This window comes from Coenobita brevimanus, chromosome 51 (genome assembly GCF_032717465.1).
Source record: "Coenobita brevimanus isolate Jiangsu-jjx chromosome 51, ASM3271746v2, whole genome shotgun sequence".
NCBI classification, from domain to species: domain Eukaryota; kingdom Metazoa; phylum Arthropoda; class Malacostraca; order Decapoda; family Coenobitidae; genus Coenobita; species Coenobita brevimanus.
This window is the reverse complement of record NC_137004.1, coordinates 17,525,526-17,548,025: the sequence shown is the minus strand read 5'-3', so window position 1 is coordinate 17,548,025 and position 22,500 is coordinate 17,525,526. Positions and strand designations below refer to the sequence as shown.

Below are 22,500 nucleotides of genomic sequence, written 5' to 3'. Positions count from 1 at the left end.
ACAATTATTGGGCAGTTGTTCAGTTGTTCATCAATTCATGTTCATAGTTTTATGCTTGGCCAGGTACAGCCATCTTTGCATAAAGTATGGTATAACAAGAACACTATAACAGACATCTTAGTGTTGAAGGGGTCATCATACTTCGGAAAGACACGACTTGTAAGTGCATCCCTAATCGAATGATCTTACAATTCTCAGAATTTTTTTTCCGCAGAAAATATAAGTGTCGAAGACTGAGAAAACTATGAAATATTAATAGTTGATTATTACCTACATAAGAAAATTGTGGTATCTGAGCGGGGTCCATATCGGGCCGAAATTTTAATATTTTCTTAGTAAACACTGTTTCCATATAAACAGTTCCCGGTCGTGTGACTTCGACACATGAAAGATGATGTTTGGAATGAAGAAATAGGTAGTGGGGCAAAAGGAATGTTACCGGTACAATAAATAAGAAGCAAGGATTGGATGACGGGGCTTGAACAGTTTCCTGTGGGTGTGTAGTTGATGGCTTGCTGATTTAGTCCCTTCATTGCGACGCACATAACGACATGGTTGTTTATTTGATTGTGGCACACAGGAGAGGAATATACAAAATTAAAACGAAAATTAGAATTGCAATGCATGTATTCAGCAACCTGTCATGCTGCTGCGAAAGTTAGTATGTTTTATGAAGGTAAGCTGCTGGTTCTTCATCATTTACGGGAAGATTTCTTCATCTGAACAACATCGTCTGTAGTCCACCAAAATGAAGTATAAAGTTCATATGCGGCATGAGGGGTCATCCTGAGCCACATATTTTTGTCTAGGGGTAGTAAAAATTTACCTCGAAATTCAGGAGTCATAGTGAAAGAATAAGATTGCGACTAGTACCACCAAAATCAAATTTATATATTTCCGTATCTTGAAATTAGTGCATAGAGCTTTTCACTTGAGTTACATTATTGTTGAAATTCTTAAGCAATGCAATTCATAATAAATATGTAACTTTGTAAACTAGTAATACGATTTACTGAGTGCGGCTGTTTACGCTATACACGGCCCGGCTGTTCGACGTGTTCTGAAAACACAGGAGTGATGATATGGATTACGTATTCATTGAGTGTAGGTTAAGGTTGCGCTCATCTGTGCTAAACCGTTATTACGACCGTACAGTTTGCATCATTGCACTATGCCTGATGATAGAGATAAATATACTCTAAACACACACACACACACACACACACACACACACACACACACACACACACACACACACACACTTTTTGGTATGAGTTATTATCTATGAAAATTACATACATATTTCTAATTATACCAGAGGATGGCAATTAGCCCGTAGCGAGAGTGTTGGTGAGTAACGAGAAGGAAGGAAATGAAGTGTTCTGGGGGGAGGGGTATGGGGAAGTTAGGGTGAAGGTGGAATGGAGTGTAACTCATCCCTTCATCCATCGATTAAACGACCATGGCCGTACTGTTAAAACTGAGAGCACGAAGGTGTGGATCTGCCCCTGATTTTTGACTATGAAGTCAGGTTTATGTGATGATGACACAACATGTTTGAACTGTATATATTGTTGCTGATTACTTGCTGTACCGTAATCTACACGCTATCATATCGAACAGTTACAGATGTTCCACAACACTCAAAAAGTTCGGACTTAGAAGTCTTCGCAACCAGTTTTAACAGTATGACCAACAGTGCTACTTTTTAAGTTGTTAGACATGTAATACGGTATGTCTCCAAAAAAGCCAATAGTACCGTATAGTCTCGTTGTACAATTTACGTACAAGCACACGCGCGCGCACGCACACACACACACACACACACACACACACACACACACACACACACACACACACACACACACACACACACACACACACACACACACACACACACACACACACACACACACACAACTGCAGTCATAGAGTGCATGCCTATTTGTGGGTTATGCGTTAAAGTTTACCGCGTGGTATAAAAAAAAAAGAAAAAAAAAAGACGGACAGGATCAAAATTGCTGAGAAAGCACAACGACTCTTCACTCGAAATTTGATGTGTGATTTGCATCAAAATGTGCCAGCTTTCATGGAAATCAGACCAGGCATTCATGAAAAAAGCGCCGTGCCCTTAACTTGAACATGACTTTGCTGGCCTAGGCCCTTAATAGATCAACAGTGAAAACGAGTCACTTCTTCCCGTACAGAAGTTGTATGTGGTAGTTTGCTTACAATCGGGTCATGTAATAATGAGGAACTTGCTAACAACATGCTTACACGAAAACTGGTCTGCTGACAACAGCTACGCCATCAGCGTCACTAAAAAGCTTTCTACGTGGCAGTACTCGGAGTACGAATACAGCATAACTTTATCATTACAATATAAATTTCTGTAGATATTAATACTGATCCTATATTAACAGATACTGTTGTACCAAGAGGGTCTCTTCCGGGCTCAGTAAAATCGTATGTTTGTTGTAAATATGTTGCTATTGTTCTTGTTGCTGCAGCTGTTTTACTTTGGTCTGTCTGGTCGAGCAGACCCGTCCACCACAGGTAAGCAACTGCTTCTGTGGGGCCGCCCAACAGGTAAAGTACATTATGTACAACGTGTAAGGGGTTGGCGCCCTAGGTAGTAGACATCAGTTCACAATGGTCAGATCAAAATCTTACCCACGGCGAGATGCAGGGAAATATGAGATAATTTGGCTTCTGGGTGGACACCGCAGCTGCCCAAACTAGGGAGCACAGCAGTGTGATGCTCTTCGTTAGCACCAGAGCCATAATCTGTACAGAAGGGATTAATGGAAGCAGTTCCTGTCCCTTTCTGAACGAGGAGTTTCTCCTAGGTTCAGTGAAATCCCCTGCTTGCAGTAAATGATTTGTAACATTTTAGACATCATTGTAAAGAAACGGTCAGTGGAAATAGCTTCTAACCCTTTCATTTTTATGCATCTCTTCCAGGCTCTCAATAAAATCGCCTGGTGGTAGCAAAAAGGAAGTGCATAAGGAGTTATCCTATGGAAGGCATTAACCTCTTCACTCCGATGAGTCTCTCCTAAAATTAGTAAAATTGTTCGACAACAGCCAATGGTGTGTGTGTGTGTGTGTGTGTGTGTGTGTTGGCGTTGGGACTAAATAGGATTTTTATGGAGTGCAGCCTCGTTCAGCACGTACCGTATAGTTGCAGCAAAAAGTATCCTTACTTTTTCTGTTTTTGCAATTTGATAAAGGGGATGAAACATGAAATATTTTCCCAGCGGGAGGATAGAACTATATGTATAATATATACATTTACACTAAAAATTTGGAAATATTATAAAATAGTAACATCACTCCCTATGAAGTCATCGATCACCTGAGTTAATATATTTCTTGCAAGCCAGTGTATGTGGTCACTGGTCAGCTGTTCCTCTCATATCACAACTCATTCTTTGGGCTTTAAAGAACAGATAATAGTGTGGCCTACGGGAGTGCAGCCACTAATGTCTCGAAACCGTGACAAAGCTATTAAGAGGTCTCGCAGAACTGACAAATTTAAAAAGCCAAACATAAAAGAAATTATTGTCGGAGGACATACATACATACATACATACATAAACACGATAAGCGAGAAGCAACTATTTGTGTTCATTGTGAAAACCAAAGCTTGGGTGGTTGTACAGTGCATACAAAAAATATCCATAACCATTTGAGTGATAATTTCACAGTGAGTACCGTTGCCATTCGCTCGTTTTTATTTTTTCTTAAAGCAAATTGTATTTGTTTCAGATGATTATACAAAATTTTTGTCATATGGAATTCCAGTTTTATGTTGGGGTCAAGAGAAACAGAACGCATACATATATACCTGTAAGTAGTTACTGGAGAATAACAGTCACATTTTTACCTACTGCTTAAAATGTAGATTTTAAGTAGTAATTTTTAAAATGATATACATGTAGCTAATTAAACATTTCATTTACAATGAGCAACATTTAATTTACTGCGCGCGCGCGCGCGCACACACGCACGCACGCGCACACACACACACACACACACACACACACACACACACACACACACACACACACACACACACACACACACCAAGATCGATCTCAACTCATCAAACATTTAGTGTGGCTAGACAAGGTTCAACACACACACACACACACACACACACACACACACACACACATGTAGGTACAGGATGTAATAATACATACCGGTAAGAAAAAATTCTCTCTCTCTCTCTCTCTCTCTCTGTCCACATCGTACCAAATCAATGGCCACTTTCTCACCGTAGAGCGTGGGTAGCCAAGGACACGCTTAGGGACAAAGGCCGTGTATAAAGCCGATCGATGAACACTACATTATTTATTTCGCATAGCAACTGTGGATTGTGATACCGAGGAGACGGCTACTGGAAATATGTCTATCTATCTATCTATTGCCAGACGCCTTAATCCCGTTCGGGGTGGCCACAAACAAATCGCCTCCACGTCGCCCTGTCCCCCGCCATTTCCCTGCCCTGCTCCCAATTCACACCCCCCTCTCTCATATACCTCTCCACCCCATCCCTCCAACTCATCCTCGGCCTCCCCCTCCCTCTCCCCCCCCCTCCACCTTACTCACATACACTCTCTTCGTCAGTCTTTCACCCTCCATTCTCTCCACATGGCCAAATATGTACGGTATAAAAGGAAAAAAAAAAAAAATCCTCCTTTTTGTCTTATTCTTCTCTTTCTAGTCTCCGCTTTCCCTATTTCCCATGTCTTTTGACACTGCGGTTTACAGTTTTAGTACAATAATATTATGTTCTACTTTATTTTTACAACTCTGCGTGACTTTTATTCAACTTGGATGTAAACTCTCGCACTAGACTGGAGAAAAAGGCTATCTCAGAATTCTTAGTCCACAGTCTCTTCATCAAGCAGGTATCACTGAGCACGCGAAGTCTTAAATTTAGTACTGAAGCTATTTACGAGCCGAAACATCTCAACAAATTAAGTTTTATAAAATCCCACAACATAGACTTTGTATGGTATGAGTTCTAGTTTCTTGAATTATTGTTTACTAAGAGAGAGAGAGATAGATTATTGTTTAGTAAGAGAGAGATAGATAGATAGATAGATAGATAGAGAGAGAGAGAGAGAGAGAGAGAGAGAGAGAATTATAACCCTTATCTTTCCTTGTCTACCCTCACCCCTCCCTCTCATCTCCCCCTCGCCCCTCCCTCGCTTTCCGTACTCTCCCCTTTCTCTCCCCAACCACTCACCTCTTGCTCACCCCTTTTTTCTCCTCCTTTCCTCTTTCCTCCTTCCCTCACTCCCTCATCCCTTACCAGTCCGTTTCTCCTGCCCCTCTCCCATACGCTTCCCTACCTCTCTCCGTTGCCTCTTACCCATCCCTTACTCCTCCCACTTCTTCATCATTTTTCCGTCTCTTTCTCCCTTTACTTTTCTGTTATACATCCCTCTCTCCATTTCCTCTTCCCTCACTCTCCCTCACCCCTCACCTCTCTAAGCTCTCCCTCTCTCCTCTTACTCCACCCTCCTTCTCTCCCTTACCCCTAACCCTTCCCTTACTTCTCTCTCTCTCTCTCTCTCTCTCTCTCTCTCTCTCTCTCGCTTACTCTTCCCCTGCTTTCCCTCGGCCCTTAACCTCACGGAATTCTAGACAAAAACGATATCTTAAAAATACTAGATATTCAAATTCAGGTTTAAAATGAAACGTGATATACCAGCCTGTGATTTATACTTCTGTATGGTGCAAGTTTTTGAGAAAACTTTGTCTTCAGGCAATAATGCGTGAAAGTTGTTGAATATTTCACCATGATTAATGTTCTATCTGTCTTAATCTCTGAAATCTAAAATTCCAAGAAGTTTTGCAGAGCAATTTTGGGTCCAGATAGTTGTGGTTTGCATATTTAATCTGGCTTACGTACAGGGTTAATAAATTGCAGCTAGTACTTCAGAGCCTCAGGTAAAGCTTCAGCTTTATGTATTTTTACTCTCTCTCTCTCTCTCTCTCTCCATGAAGTGAATACCGCAACTGCAAAGTAATTCGTAAGTTTGATATATCTCTTAGCCACTTCCTTTCTTTTCGTTCATATGACTTGCTTTATCACATATCGGAAGTCATGTGCTACTGAAAGATCCTTCGAGTCATTAGTAAAAAGGAAAAATAGAAATATGATAGTCTTTCCCCCGACACCCAACATTCCAGCTCCATCCCCCGCTAACCCATTTAGTCCTCCATCACAGACCTTTCTCCTGTCTTCCACTCAGGTTCGCTTTCATTAATCCATTCCCTGTGTGTATCTGTTTTACACCTTGCATACACAGATTTTAGTTTTTATCGAGCTTGCTTCAAGAAAAATTTTCAGCTTTCCCATTCAAATGTTCCCGGTTTGCACACACACACACACACACACACACACACACTATAAATGTTGGTTGGATGCCACACAGGTGTTTAACTTTATGTGTATCTAAAAATAGGAAATGAACGAGAACTTTGCGTTAACTCTACATGCTGGCGAGCGGTGACTACAGCCTAACTAAAGTCTGGTTTGTGTACATGATTTTTATAGTGTATTGAAGTTTCATTTTAACTACAGCAAATATTATATATTTTATGTATTGTTGGTTGACAATCTTGCGTAGTTACTTGTTAATATATTTTTTACAAACAAACAAAACAGTGTATGTATCTGGAGAGCCTACCAGTCGGTGAGTACGTACTTGGTACAACAAATACCCAAGTCAGTCCGCCTCTCCTGTCTCTCTCCAATCGTTGGAGTCGTAGGGTAATACTTGAATGAGATGGTGTGGTCAAGGTGCATGACATTACCCAGAAATGGACGATTATATGGAGTTTAGTCTAGTGCGTCATAATAAAGCGTCTGTGATTCCAGCGGTGAAAGAGAAGCAGGAGAGGTGACTGAATATAGTTCAGTAAATTTCTGCAGAAGTACAGGATGTTAAACCCTTCATCCAATGACGTATATTACATTTTCTACTGATTAGGAGAGACTTTTCGAACTAAAGGCGTTTGAAAGCCCTGCAGCCTACATTAATCCCTTCTATTTATAAATCTCACGAGCAGAATGTAATCATCTGCCTTATAGCTACAAAATAATCTACATCATTCTAGTCCAGACGCCAAGAGTGTACTACTGTGTGCGTGCATGTTGATGTACCATCGATAAAAAAAATATCGGCACCCTTGCAGTGTGAAACATAATGATACACGGACTATGATTTACGGGAAATGACAACGTTTATGTCGCTTTGTATTTTTCATTTGTGTTGTTATATATTTTACAGATACATAGCTCGATTAGGCAGAGTAATCTTGTACTACATGGTAAATCAACCATTTTTGTGAATCAAACAGGCATGTCAACACTACCGATTGAACCAGAGACGAAGTACTGCACATTTTATCCGACCCCAGGGTGCCGATGCTTAATTTTATCGAGGGCACAAGTGATGATTCATGCAAGTATGATGTGGGTGTGATGGCGTGTCCCAATCAGTTCTTACGATAAAGAAGTCTCCAGTAAATTATTTTCACGATTCAGAGTGCTGAGTTGCTTTTTTTTTTTTTTTTTTTTAACGTTTTGGCCCACTTTGTCTGTGAAGTGTTTAGTAGAAGACGCAAGAATGAAAATAGATGGATAAGCAAGTAGTGTTACATACGACTTCTTGTTAGGCAAGTTTATGTAGCCTATCCTGTCCCATCTGCCAGAAAAATGTCACCATCATCGCTGTGGCATCCACGAACGCCTGAGCTTTTCTTAACCCCTTCTCTCTCAGGACGTAAGCTTTCATTTAAAAATTGATGCTGCCACCAGACGAGTTTATTTAGCTTTGGAAAGACGTCATGCTGTGAAGTGGAAAATAAAGGTTAGCCAAGATATACTACCTCCAGTTCGAAATGTTTAAGATGAATAAAAGTCTGAAAACACACACACACACACACACACACACACACACACACACACACATTGAAGGGGTTAACGGCTTCCCTTCGGCGATTTTTTTTTTTTTTACCGTACAATTTTGTTTGGGAAGATCTTTTCTTACACCGAATTTAAGCTCAATCTTTATTAACTCCCTTATTAGGATGACCTCAGTTAAATTATATTCATGGAACCGCAAGCAAATGCATTATAGGCGGACACACTTCCTGTTATAGAGTTAAATTAAAAAGGAAAAAAGGTCTTCACTGTGATTGGGATCGCAGGATGGGTCTGTTTATTGAAGATAAAACGTTCATACACATTTGTTCGTGAGTGTAAGAAAACGGGATCACGTAGTAAGTGTTTATGGATGGATTTTGTTGCAGTACCGGTATGTGTAGTTGATATTTGTGTTAATCAAACTGGATATATCATATGGATGTTTTTGTCTGCTTAAGTATCTTCAGCAAATCTCCACGATGTAAAGAATACATTAGACCCTGGTAACCTATCACTACGAAGGCGATTTTTTTTTTTTCTTTTTTTTACTTCGTACTACTACCAGACGATATTCAGTTTGGGGAAGCGGTTGACTAGTGCAGAACGTGAAACAGGACCCTGAACTGACAGCTGTGTAATTGATGTTGACTGAGCGTGAGTTGCCGTATGAACCAATTGCCATGTGGCAGTAACTTGAATACCAGAGTACATTTAGTAAAGAATAACTAACTAAATAGATAAATGAATAAATAAATAACTGTCTTGCAGAAGGGGATGCACAATATCCTAAATGATGTGTGCAGCTCATTATGTTCCACGCAAATGTATATGTTTTCAAGGGAATGTGGATATATTAGCCACAGTTGCTACTGATAACAGGGAAAATGTCACTAACAGGAGAAATATGAAAGTATGGCTACTATTCTGTGTAGGACCAATGAACATTTTGCAGTATCCGTCATCTTTGATGTCAGATTATTAAACGCGAAATGTACACCGATACTTATGTTGATCGAATGTACGTCCAGCAGGAAGAACAACTTGTGTGATGTTTTGGGAGCACACACGTAGCAAGCAGTGAAGCGTGACTCCTGCTGTGTTACGGTGACTCATCTCCACCTCTGTGCCTGCCTGCCTGCCTCAGCCGCAAGTGCTGCCTTCCTCATACAGCCTCACTCCTCACTTCCTCAATACTACCTCATTCCTCTCTTCCTCAACACTGCTTTCCTTTCTGCCTCCACCATCACCGTAACTAACACCACCTTCATCAGTACATATGCGACCATTTTTACATTGCGTGCTAGGGTGACGGAGTTTTGTGACTGGTTCGATTGGTTTGTCTGTTTGCCAGGCTGTCTGTCTGTCTATAAGCAAGATTATGAAAGAACTTAAACTTGCACCAAATTTAGAACTGTGACTGAGAACCATCAGAGGAACAGGTGATGAAATTTTGACTGAAAAAAGTCAAAGGTCATAGGTGTATGGCAAAGTCAACTCAGTTAATTTTGCTTTGATCTCAAGCCGTTGAGGGTCAGGAAAAGATGAAGTGGTTTGACTATGAGCAATGATTCAAAGATAAAGATCACAAAGAATGGTCGAAGTTCCAGTCCCTGTACTGAAAGTACTGATCCGATTTCTAGCAGACTTGGTGGAAGAATTTAAGGTCAGCCATGGATGAACTGATTATATATTGAGAACAATACGTTAAAGATCACGGTCACCGAGCAAAACCACCTTTTATCCAATCTGAACATAGCGTGAGGGTCAGGCAAGGGTGTCGTAATTCGATTTTGAGAACAGTCATTCGAAGGTCTAAGTCACAAGTCAGGGTCTGAGGTTCGAACTTACGCTTAATGTAAGATGCAAGTGTTTATAAGTACTCGTATTTGTTAATGCAAACATCAACATTTCTCCTACCATCGCTGCCACTATTGTTACTCTCTTGTTGTAAGCATACGATCGTTATCAATAGCTGAAATACCTGTAATGCTGCCACTGTTGTCCCTACCATCTACACTATTGCTATTCTCTGACCAGCAATACCACCATCACTGCTAGTTCCATTCAAGCGAGGGTTAATCATACACTACCATTCTTAAGTCTGTTGCTGTTACTACCTTGGTTTCTAATATCGATATCATTGATGCTGCTCTTGCTATCATCACTTCCAGGGTCAAATAAACGACCATTACTAATATCCTGGTTACCTTTGTTTCATCGCTGTCATAATCCTCTCTGCCTCACTACCACCATCGTCATTTCTGCCACTATCACGACCATTATAATTTCTGTTATAATATTCATCATAATAACATCGGCAAACATAACTCCCTGTACTGCCACTATTAACAACAACGTTACCACTATTACTGCCCTCCACGCAATTGCCATGAAAATGACTGCATTGGTTATAAGAGGCCAATTCACGATAGCAAAGGAGACGTCGTAGCACTTAGTCCCAAGTGACTTATTTTGCATATTTTATTTTCTCCGGTGTTTTATACGTCTATGTTGCATCAGCAATCATTGAATTAATAACATATAAGAGGATATTCAGGCATATAAATCGCTGAGAAGGCATTACGATACCTTTTAATGATATGATCAGCTTATGTAGCCTAACCTTTTACTTGTAACATTTCAGTTAGGGATTTTATTCTGGAAACCCATTGACGATTATTAGCTGAGAGAATTATTGGCAATTTGTGTGACTAACTTCAATACAGTCGTCCGGTGGTAACTTGAGGAAGTGAAAGTATGTCATCTGGTTGAAGTGGCTAATCTTTTCACTTTGATGTAACAAGGACCGTTAGTAGTGAAGGTGCTAATGCATGGCCACACCTAACCCCTCCAATTCAAGGATATCCCTGAACCTGTGTAACATGTTCCGGATTAAGCAAGGATTGTATATATAAGACGTTTTTATTGCAAAAGTTGTATTCTGATAATCCTAACTTCTGTCTTGGTCAGTTTCCTCTCAGCTGAGTTGGATTTGGATCCACAGGCCTGACCTTGGTAACTGCACTATTCACACACACACACACACACACACACAATCTTTTTTTTTTTTTTTTTTTTTTTTAATGCGAGGAAGAGGGAACCAAAGGCATGTGCCCGCAGTAACAGTTCCCTCCAAGAGAAAAACAAAATACAATAGAGAGCCAAATTCAAGATCCGATCATTTTGAGATGCCTGGACACACTACGTTTGAAAGACTGGAGATCATAGGCAGAAGGAAATACAGACAGAGGGAGACAGTTCCAGAGCTGACCTGTTGCATAAATGAAAGACTGGGAGTAACGGTTAACTCTTGCATTAGAGAGTTGGACAGAAAAGGGATGAGAGTTTGCTGCCAGACGGGTGCTACGCGCCCGTCGTAGAGGTGGAGGAATGCAAGCAGACAGTTCAGAGGAGCAGTGACCATTAAAGTAGCGATAGAAAAGAGATAAAGATGCAACAGTGCGGCGAAGAGACAGAGGTTGAAGGGAGTCAGTAAGAGGAGGAGAGTTAATGAGACGAAAAGCCTTTGACTCCACCCTATTGAGAAGAGCTGTATGTGGGGAGCCTCCCCACACATGAGAGTTGTACTCCACACAGGGGCGGATAAAACCCCTGTATAGAGTCAACAATTGTCCAGGGGTAAAGAAAGAGCGGAGTCGGCTTAGCACACCCAATCTCTTGGAAGCAGATTTTACAAGAGATGTAATATGATCTTTCCAAGATAAGTCCCGAGTAAATGAAACCCCAAGCATGTTCAAGGATGATGCAGGATTAATCTGAATATTATTAAACATTAGTGGGTATACCTGTGGAAGATTTTGTCGGGTTGATAGGTGTAAGAACTGAGTCTTAGATGCATTAAAGACAACCATATTATTTTTACCCCAGTCAGAGAGATGAGCCAAGTCAGACATTAGGTGTGCCATAGCCTCATCCCTTGTTTCTTGAAGTAACTGTTGAGATGGGCGTTGCGGGAACCGAATGGAAAGGTGAAGGGTGGAGTCATCAGCGTATGAGTGGATAGGGTTAGATGTACAGCTTAGAAGATCATTGATGAATAAAAGGAAGAGAGTTGGTGATAGGACAGAGCCCTGAGGAACACCACTGTTGATAGATCTAGGAGAAGAACGATGGCCGTCTACGACAGCAGCTATAGAATGACCAGAAAGGAAGCTAGCGATGAAGGCACAGATAGAAGGATAGAAACCATAGGAGGGCAGTTTGGAAATTAAAGATTTATGCCAGACTCGATCGAAAGCCTTTGAGATGTCAAGTGCAATGACAAAGCTTTCGCCAAAGTCCCGAAAGGAGGATGACCAGGAGTCTGAAAGGTAGGTGAGAAGATCGCCAGTGGAGCGTCCCTGACGGAACCCATACTGACGATCGGAAAGAAGGTTGTGATAGGAAAGATGCCTTAAAATTTTTCTATTAAGAATTGACTCGAAAACTTTTGAAATACAGGACGTTAAAACAATTGGACGATAGTTGGAGGGTTGGGAGTGGTCACCCTTCTTTGGGACTGGCTGAATGAGAGCAAACTTCCAGCAAGAAGGAAAGGTACAAGTTGACAGACAAAGGCGAAATAGTTTGCCTAGGCAGGGTGTAAGCACAGAAGCACAGTTTTTGAGAACAACAGGAGGGACCCCATCAGGCCCATATGCCTTGTTAGTGCAGAGGCCAGTAATGGCAGAAAATACATCAACTGAAGAAATTTTAATGTCAGCCATGAGGAAGTCAGAGGGGGGAAGTGATGGAGGAACAGCACCGGAATCGTCTAAGGTGGAATTGGAGGAGAAAGTCTGTGCGAAGAGATCTGCTTTATCAGTAGAAGAAATAGCTACAGAACCATCAGAGTAGAAAAGAGGAGGGAAGGATGATGAGGTAAAGTTGTTAGAAAGATTTTTGGCAAGGTGCCAGAAGGAGCGGGAAGAATTCGAGTTGGAGAGTTGAGAGCATTTAGTATGGATGAAATTATTTTTAGTAGAGCGAAGAACAGACTTAGCACGATTCCGGGCAGAAACGTAAAGATTATGTGATTCAGGGGTGGGTTGGCTCCGGTACCTTTTGTAGGCCTTCTCCTTGTTGCGGACAGCATTAGAACAAGCGTGATTAAACCAAGGCTTTCTTGCGTTAGTCAAAGGATAAGAGAAAGGAATGTATGCTTCCATGCCCGAGAGAATAACCTCTGTAATGCGCAAGGCACACTCAGATGGCTCACGGCCATGGAAGCAATAATCATTCCAGGGAAAATCAAAGAAGTACTGCCTGAGGGCCTCCCAGTCCGCGGCTCCAAAATGCCAGAGACGACGTTTCCCTGGAGGGTCCGCAGGCCGTACTGGAGCGATAGGACAGGTTAAGGTAATAAGGTTGTGATCGGAGGAGCCCAACGGAGAGAAAAGATTAACAGAGTAAGCAGAAGGATTAGTTGTGAGGAAGAGGTCAAGTATGTTGGAGCTCTCTCCAAGGCGGTCAGGGATACGGGTAGGGTGCTGTACAAGCTGCTCTAGGTCATTAAGGATAGAAAAGATGTAGGCTTGTTCACCAGGTAGATCCGTGAAAGGAGAGGAGAGCCAAAGGTGGTGGTGAACATTGAAATCTCCAAGAATGGAGATTTCAGAGAAAGGAGAAATGGACAGAATGTGTTCCATCGTAGAAGTAAGATAGTTGAAGAATTTTTGATAGTCAGTAGAATTAGGGGATAAGTAAACAGCACAGATATATTTAGTCAGAGAATGACAGGAAAGCCGAAGCCAGAGAGTGGAGAATTCAGAAGAATCAAGTTCAGGAACACGAGAGCAAGATAAGTCGTTGCGTATGTATACACAACAGCCACCTTTGGCTTTGAAATGAGTATAGAGAAAGTAGGAGGATACAGAAAAGGGTTTGCTGTCAGTTGCCTCAGACAGCTGAGTCTCCGTTAGAAAAAGAAGGTGAGGTTTAGAGGAGGAGAGGTGGTGCTCAACAGAGCGAAAGTTAGATGAAAGGCCGCGAATGTTGCAGAAATGAAGAAGAAGAGAGTATACAGTACTGTGTGCGTGTTTTATGCGCGGGGGGCATGCATGCGTGAGAAACGTACATACTGTATGTAGGCTATGTATAGTATTAGGCTACCGTTCAAAAGGGAGTCAGTCGTCTCCCAGCTGCAGACAGCGGGTAGGATCGATCATGGGTTCGTATGATTCTGATTTTCTCACTCTACACGTCCTTTCCAGTTTGTAGTTCATCTCTGTCCGTTTCTTTGCTGTTGTTTTAGTTGCCCTTTGATATCGCACTTTTCTTTCTTTTACCTTGCTGCCAGATGGCCTTGTGGCTTGGCTCTAGGATATTCAATCAGTCTCACTCTATTTGCCACAAACCAGTCCATCATTATTCACATCAACTACTCTATCAGAATTAATCTCCCAGACCACACATTCATTATTTCATTCGTGTAATAGGGTTCTTTGTATTTTTTCCGTGCATATTAACTTCTTCGGCACTAGGTCATCATTTTCCTGTCTAGGAACTTATATATTCTGTTCGCCGTTTTTTTTTTTTTTTTCTGTGTGGAAGAGTTGGCAATAGCTTCATTAATACCTTAACTAAAAGGACTCCATCCGAAACAGAACAAAATCATCTGAGGGTAACATGAATAGGCTAGAAATTACGTCCTTGAGCTGACGGTTTTTGTTTGCGGTTTCTCGTTAGCTCCGGCCTAGTATTGTAACTGAAGACCACCGCCGCAAGAAGCTCCAGCCTGTCGACTTTTTTTTTTTCTTCTGTTCTTGCTGATGCATTTTTTTTTTTTTCTTTCAGTCGCTTGCTCAACCTCTCCGACTGCCTCGGTGTTTTGTCAACATTCTCGCAATAGTTCTCAGATCCGAGGCTCCCTGTCACTGCCACCAATAACGCAGTGTCTTCACCACACTCAGTACTACAGTGTTTTCAGTTCTGCAAGTATTGTACATATTTTCAGTATCACCAGAGATGCGATGTCCTCCACCACCTTCAGTATCAGCGATGTCTTCACTGTCACCAGTATCGTCCCATGTTTTTATTATCGCCAATATCATCAATATCTACACTATCACCAGTATCACAGTATTTTCACTACTACCAATAACTCAATATATTCATTACCACAAGCGTCTTCATTACCGTCAAATATCGCTTGTTTTCACCACCGTACTACAACCTGCATCGCCAATGTCTTTCACCACTGTCAATATCTTCTCTGCTATCAGTATCGCCAATGTCTTCGCTACCGCCAGTATCTTTGATATCACCAATGTCGTCAGTGTCTGCACACTACCGCCGATATCACAATGTGCCAATGTAGCAGTGTTTTTCTTTCTCTAATATATCTGCTGCCATCGTAACTACCTCCAGCAATTGCAGCAACCACCATCACAAACTGCCGTATACTACACAGTTTCTTCATACCATCCCCACCTAATGCCATTGTCTTTTTTTTTTTTTTTTCTAATAATGTGCTCTAGAGTATATTACGCTTCTGGCTACCATAATAACCTCCGTCATTACAACAGTTATCACTTATTCGTGTTATAACTATCAGCATCTTTCAGTTCTTATAGTTGATCAACCCAAGTCTGTCTAGCCGAGCAGACCCATCAATCGCTAGCAAGCAACCGCCTCTGCAGGGCCATCCCGTGCAGTGACACCGCCTTGTGGAAGTTTTGCTTCCCGTACGGATACCGTACTTGATTCTCCACCCATTTAACAGGGGCACCACAGCAGACTGCGCTTCACTCTGTTGCTTGGTTAAATGGTTACCACCCAGCGCTGTAAGTGGTTTCCTGGATTACAGGAAACCACTAGGCTCGTCACACACTGTAGAACCATCTGAAATGGAAATAACAGTAATAAAAGTGACAGGAAGGAAAGGGGAAGGAAGAAGTAGGCAGAACTACATCGAGTGATGACCGCCCTCACCTACCACCAGCCTCTTTAAGTCATAATAACTAACAAATCCATATCATAACTCTACATGATTCACCACAAGACCGTCTTCTACGTTTCTAACCTCCAGACGATTTTTCTTCGGCTTAAGGGAGATTAAATGGAAGGGCTGTAAATACCTTTCATTAACCTCTGCACAACTAGGACGGCTCTCCCAAGTTGAAAATAATCGTCTGGTAGCTGCAAGATCTGAGTATAAAAAACGTTCAGGAGCTGAATGAACTGTTTCATTACTACCACATCCATTTATATCACAACTGTACATTCTAACTACACATACTAGCTTACTTTATCTTTAAGCTGTTTATTCATAATTTTTTTTTTATTATAACACCTAATTTCAGGCAAGTTAATTCAGATCAAAGAAACTCGATATAGAAAAATAATGGTAAATATAAATTTCTCAACAGTTTGGCTAAGAATTAAGACATTTTTGTTTTATTCCATCCAACGCCAAACAGTTCTGTTCAAGTCATAAGGACATATTGTAGCCAAAGGACAAATTACAACCACTTTTAATATCAGTACCGACGCAGAAGGTTGAGCTGTAGTGGTTGAGTTCAGTTCTGCACATGTATCAATGTCTGATTCGGTTTGTATGAAATTTGGCATATACGTTGTGGATTTGGTATTAAGTGGTCGATCGGTAAAAGACCTAGGTTACTGGTCAAGGTCAAAGTTTGTGGTCAGTGTCGCTATATTCTCTGCGCACTTGTCTGGCTGTTACTGCTTCTCCGACTATCCGTCTTAGTATACCATGGACACTATCCTGGGACAAGTGATAAAATATTCATATTTTTCCATATTCGGTCGCTGCTTGTGACATACGGTATTTTTCATTTGAGTCTCGTTATCTCTAGATAGTTTTAGTAAATGAGACAGAATCTTCGAAATGGAAACGTTGGATGCAATAATTAAAAATCTCTTCAATCGGAAACATCTTTCCTAAGCTTAGTACCGTAAAATCGTATGGAGGTAGCAAGAATAAACGGATTCATCATCATAATGAATAGTTTTAAACTTTTAATGTGTAACAGCCAGTTTTTTTTTTTTTTTTTTTTTTTTTGGGGGGGGGAAACCCTCAAAGCATCTTTGTTTAAAAATAAATAATCTCATATTAGTTCTGCACCCCCGCGTTCCAACTCACCAGTCAGTAAAACACCTGTGCACCCCTTCATTCTGACTCTCAAAGTAGCAATTAATGTATACTCCCACTCTTACAAGTCGTCAGTCACGCCAGCACTCAACCCCCGCCCCTCACACACACACTATTATTCGTACCCTTCTCATCCCAGATATACTCGGTTCCTCTTGCCTCACAATATTTTAACTCGAACAGACTCCCGCTAACTAGGATCTCTTCACACACTCCCGATTTCTTTCCCTCAACCGTAACCCTAGTCACACCATACTATCTTAGCTACCACGTCTACTAGTCCCAAATCTTAATTTCTTCTATACAGTGACGTTGTTTTATATTTTGCTCCTGCTAATATTGATACTGTACTCAGTTTAGGGACGAGCCATAGTTGAGGAGGGATTGATGAATAAGCTGTAGACTACCTAAGCCCTCCAATTTAAAGTGTGTCATATGAACGGAATGACACTGCATGCAGTGAGCATGAACAACAACACACAGTCGTCACCGTACTGAAGGAGTGAGCCCTCTCATCGCCGGAACAACTCTAGCTTTCCATTCCAGCTTTTGCCAGGCGGTTATATTTAGATGAGTGTGTCATAAAGACCATTTATTAATCTCTTGTAGTCGAAATAAAAGCAGTATTTTAATGCAGCTAGAATTAAAATATATATTATCCATTTGAGAGAGTAACTGCTACCAGAGGGTTAAAATCACTAGGCATTTTTTTTTTCCCTGTCTCTTCTCACTTTGGTACTCAAGTTCTCTTCAGCCGTCCCTGTGAGGCAAAACTGGTAAGGGGAAAGGTCGATTTAGAGTAGGGACAGAAATACCTGATGATTCATTTTGTCGAGAGCACCCTTAAAATGATGCTGAATGGGTAGGTAGGGACAGAAAGAGAGAGAGAGAGAGAGAGAGAGAGAGAGAGAGTCAACTAACTCCAAGTTCCTCAACCTCAGATCCACCCACAATCATGCCTGAGCTGACGCTGATCTACTTCAACCAGAAGGGCCGCGCCGAGTTGTCCCGGTGGATCCTGGCTTACGGCGGCATTCCCTATACTGATGAACGTATTGAGAAGGAGGACTGGCCCGAGAAGAAGAAGGGTGGGTAGCCTTCTGTTATGTGTGATGTTGATACTTTCTTTTGTCAGTAGCACTGGCCGAGAAAAGTCCTAGTAACTGTAATGGTGTCAGTTTGTGTTGACCTTGCCTTGTGAGTCAATCTCACTGAAGGAATGATGAGACTGTCCTGAAATCATCCTTTAGGCTATGGAAGGTTTTCCATTAGCGAGTAAAATCGTCTGGCATTATCCAAAGTAAAATAGATTAATAGTCTTCCAGTATTTCAAAGTGTAATAACACTAGTAATTCTTGTACTTGTACAAAATTTCTTATGCTTTGTATTTGTTTATGAAACATGCTTTGCCATGGAATTTAGCCTTTGTCTCTTTCCAAATGATTGCTCAATTTGACTGACAACTTCAATAAGATGACGTCTGTATTTCATACTCATTGCCTCTAGGCAACTGTTTTCAGTTTTGAAGAGACTTAGCTATATATATTATCTATATTCCTATCTATTGCCAGATGCCTTAATCCCTTACACAGGGTGGCCACAAACTAACCGCCTCCACGTCACCCTGTCCCCCGCCATTTCACTTCCCTGCTCGCAATTCACACCCACCTCTCTCATATACTGTACCTCTCCACTCCATCCCTCCCCCTCAACCTCACTCATATACACTCTCCTCATTAGTCTCTCACTCTCCACCATCTCCACATGGCCAAACCACCTCAGTGTGTTTCTCCTAACGCTTCCTATCACATCCACATCCACATCACAACGCTCCTTCACATCCTCATTTGTCAGTCTGTCTCTCCATGTGATTCCACAGGTTCCTCTCAAATAACTCATTTCCACTGCTCTCACTCTTGACTTGCGTCTCTCCAACAACGTCCAAGCTTCACTTCCATACGTTAGAGTTGTTATCACAATACTGTTATGTAATAACTTCTTCACTTCCATGCTCACTTCCTTGTTTCTTATCACTGCCTTCAAGGAACCAGCAACCTTCCTTCAATTCAACCACTTCACCCTCCAAACTTCCATCCTTACTCATCACACTACCCAAGTACTTAAACGTACTCATATTTTCCATTTCCTCCTCATCCAACCTCACAGTACATTCACTGACTTCACCTCTCTCGAAGACCATCACTTTACTCTTCCCTACATTCACCTTTAGATTTCGTTTTTTACACACTCTCCGAGACTCATCCACCAAACCTTGCAGCTCCCCTTCGTCTTCACTTAACAACACAGTATCACCTGCAAACAACAGTACAGGGAGTTTCCAAACACTGCCCTCTCTCATTAGGGTCACTCCAACATCCACTGTCCTACCTTGTATCTCTTATATAACCCCATCCATATACAGATTGAACAACCATGGAGACATGACACATCCCTGTTTCAACCCAACCTTCAAATAGAAAAACTCACTCAGTTCACTATCCACACGCACTGCTGCCTTAGCACCCTCATACATACTCTTCACAGCATTCAGCAACTTCCTATCTACTCCATACATTCTCAGTACTTTCCACAATCCTTTTCTATCCATCCTGCCATATGCTTTTTCCACATCCATAAAGGCCGGATACAACTTCTTTCGCCTCTCTAGCAACTTTTCCAGTAGAGATCTAAGAATGATTATCTGATCCACACAACCTCTTGCCTTCCTAAAGCCTCCCTCTTCTTCTCCATAAACCTCTTCACTACAAAGAAGCTCTCCTGGACTGGGTAAAGTCTTCTAGTCGACGTAAATGAAAATATTTAAATTTAAAGGATTTTATAATGAGCATCCACCTCAGATTTTTGTTGCTCGTGTCAGGTTTCATTTTTGGTGCGATTTGTGAAGTAAAAACAAAGCTACCGATTCTCTGAAATGTAGAAGAAGTTACAGATATTGAAAAGTTTTGATAATTTAGTCAAGTTATATGGCTGGGAAAACAACTATGAAAAAATGGGCATATCTGAAAGGTATCTATTTGCTGTGAAGCATAAACACTGACAAACCAGTTTGTAAATGGAAGATATGAGTATTTAGTTCTTTGGCTGTGAAATGAATATTTTTTATTATAGTTCGGGAAATATCATACGGTTATATTAAGTGCAAAAATACCTGCCCTGGCAAGTAAATGACTTGATTAGCAACTGAGTACGTCATACGAATATTACGATTTTTTTTTTTTTTTAATCAGAAAAACCCGCCGCAGCAAAAGTGTGAACAGCAAAAATCTTCAGATTTTTTTTTTAGATTATTCACTGTTTCCAGATGATTTTAGTCAACTTAGGAAAGACCTGTTGCACTGAATGGATTAATGAAGGGTATGTCTAATTGTGGCCGGACAGTTCGCAACGGGACATTTCAGTATTGAAGTGTCCTTGAGCGAAGTGGCTAGTAATGAACTTTCCTAGATCCATCTCAAGTATCTCTCTCGTATAATGTCTTCCCTAACCTGAATAAAAATAGTCTGTAAATAGCAATAATAACATTAAAAGTACAGAACATCAAGGGACTGGAGTGGTTCAGCATCACCTGTCACTCTTCCGATATGCTAGTAAATCTGGCTATAAATTCTGTAGTCCCCTCATTTCAAAGACGTCACTTTCTCTATGCCTGTTGCTGCCAAACGATTTTAGTTAACTTAGGGAGGCAATGACATGATGTAAACGTGTAACGGAGAGTATTATCTAATCCCTGGAGTTGGAATGATCTTTCCTTTGTTGAATAAAAAAAATGAATAGTAAGTCATTGAGTTGAAAGTGTTTATTCTTTTACAGCCATTCAACGGACATGCTCTTAAAAGTTCTCCCACGTTCGTATTTTCCCTTTCCCTGTTTCTGGATCTTCCTTTACGGCAACTTCAGGGGGAAAATGGATTGAGGAAATGATGATGATCGATGAATTCCACCGCAGTCATCTTCACAGGCAAGATCCCTGTCCTGGTCGTGGAGGGAAAGACAAAATTATATGGTGGTTGCAAAAATAAGAAAACTAAGACGTCATATGCTAGTAACGCTACATGCTGATGCAAATACTCATGATTTCACTTACAACCTGACTACGTCTTTACTGTAATAATATCTTGCTGTTACCAGACGATGATGTTTTTATTTCAGTTTGCCAGCATCTTCACGGACATGATCCCATCCCTGATTTCATCTGAGGACGTAAATTGTTACAGAAATAACTTACTGCTCCTAGGCGATGTAATTTGTCTTTGATCTAAACATCCGTAATATCACCTGCAGCCTGAGGACACAGTTTCTGTTATACACTTGCTGCCACCAGACGATTTTGTGTGTCACTGCGGCCATATTCACGGAGAAAGTCCCATCCCTTTCATCTGAGACCGTGATTTCAATCACATTCTTGCTGCTGGCAGACGGCTTCATTACGATAAATCATGGAGCCATGCTTACGGGCAAGGTGCAGTACTTTATTTCACCTACAACACGGATGTCATTACTTTTATATTCTTGATGGTGTCAAATGTTCATATTTATTTTACCTTGCACCCGTGCTCACGAGCAAGGCTCCCATTTTTTTTTTTTTTTGAGAGAATATATTTTAATATATTACTGCTGCGAGGGCAGACGATTTTATTTGCCACCAGCAGATTGCGGACGTCATTTCTGACATCTTTGTTCTCCTACTTGATTATTTTTATTGATTTCACCTTGCAGCCACTCATCTGGAGCCTGGGGAAACGTCGTTTCGTCCATATTCTTTCTACTACCACACGAACATATTTACTCGTATTTCCCCTTGCAGCCATCTACACGGGCAAGGTCCCTGTGCTGATGGTGGACGGAGAACCGCTGCCGGAGTCCAAGGCCATCGCCAGATACCTGGCTCGCCTGGCAGGCTTGGTGCCGGAGGACCCATTCAAGGCCGCCGTATGTGACTCTTTTGTTGACGCCCTCTCCGATGTGGCTGGCGAAGGATACAAGATTGTGTGAGTTATGTTATTGCTCTGCCCCCTCCTCTCTCTCTCTCTCTCTCTCAAAATATCTACAGTTTGAGAACTGGTCTTTCTGGTAACATTAGGACTAATCCACCACATAGTAAAGATCTTAATGTTTGTTCTCAGTATCTGTGTAACGCTGCGAGTCTCTTATTTCGTTCAACTTTTGGAAATTATCCAAAAACTCGTAATTCCTAGGCCCGATAGTTCATCTTGCAGTCAGCAGATTATTAAAACACACACACACACACACACACACACACACACACATATATATATATATATATATATATATATATATATATATATATATATATATATATATATATATATATGTAGAACTCACCTTAGTCGATTTGCTTTCCTTTGACGGAACTATAGACCACTTTCACAACGTCAGTACCAAGTAGTGGCTC

At 41.2% G+C, this 22,500-nt stretch overlaps 1 protein-coding gene across 1 annotated transcript in view; it reads left to right on the top strand.

The window, feature by feature from the left end:
- The window catches only part of LOC145400090 (hematopoietic prostaglandin D synthase-like), a 51,323-nt gene that overhangs the window by 21,049 nt on the left and 7,774 nt on the right, over positions 1-22,500 (top strand). The window contains exons 2-3 of the mRNA XM_080272594.1: positions 18,008-18,154; positions 21,892-22,075. Coding sequence (XP_080128720.1) covers positions 18,022-18,154; positions 21,892-22,075 — 317 coding nt within the window. The 5' untranslated portion in view covers positions 18,008-18,021. The remainder of the gene's footprint in view (positions 1-18,007; positions 18,155-21,891; positions 22,076-22,500) is intronic.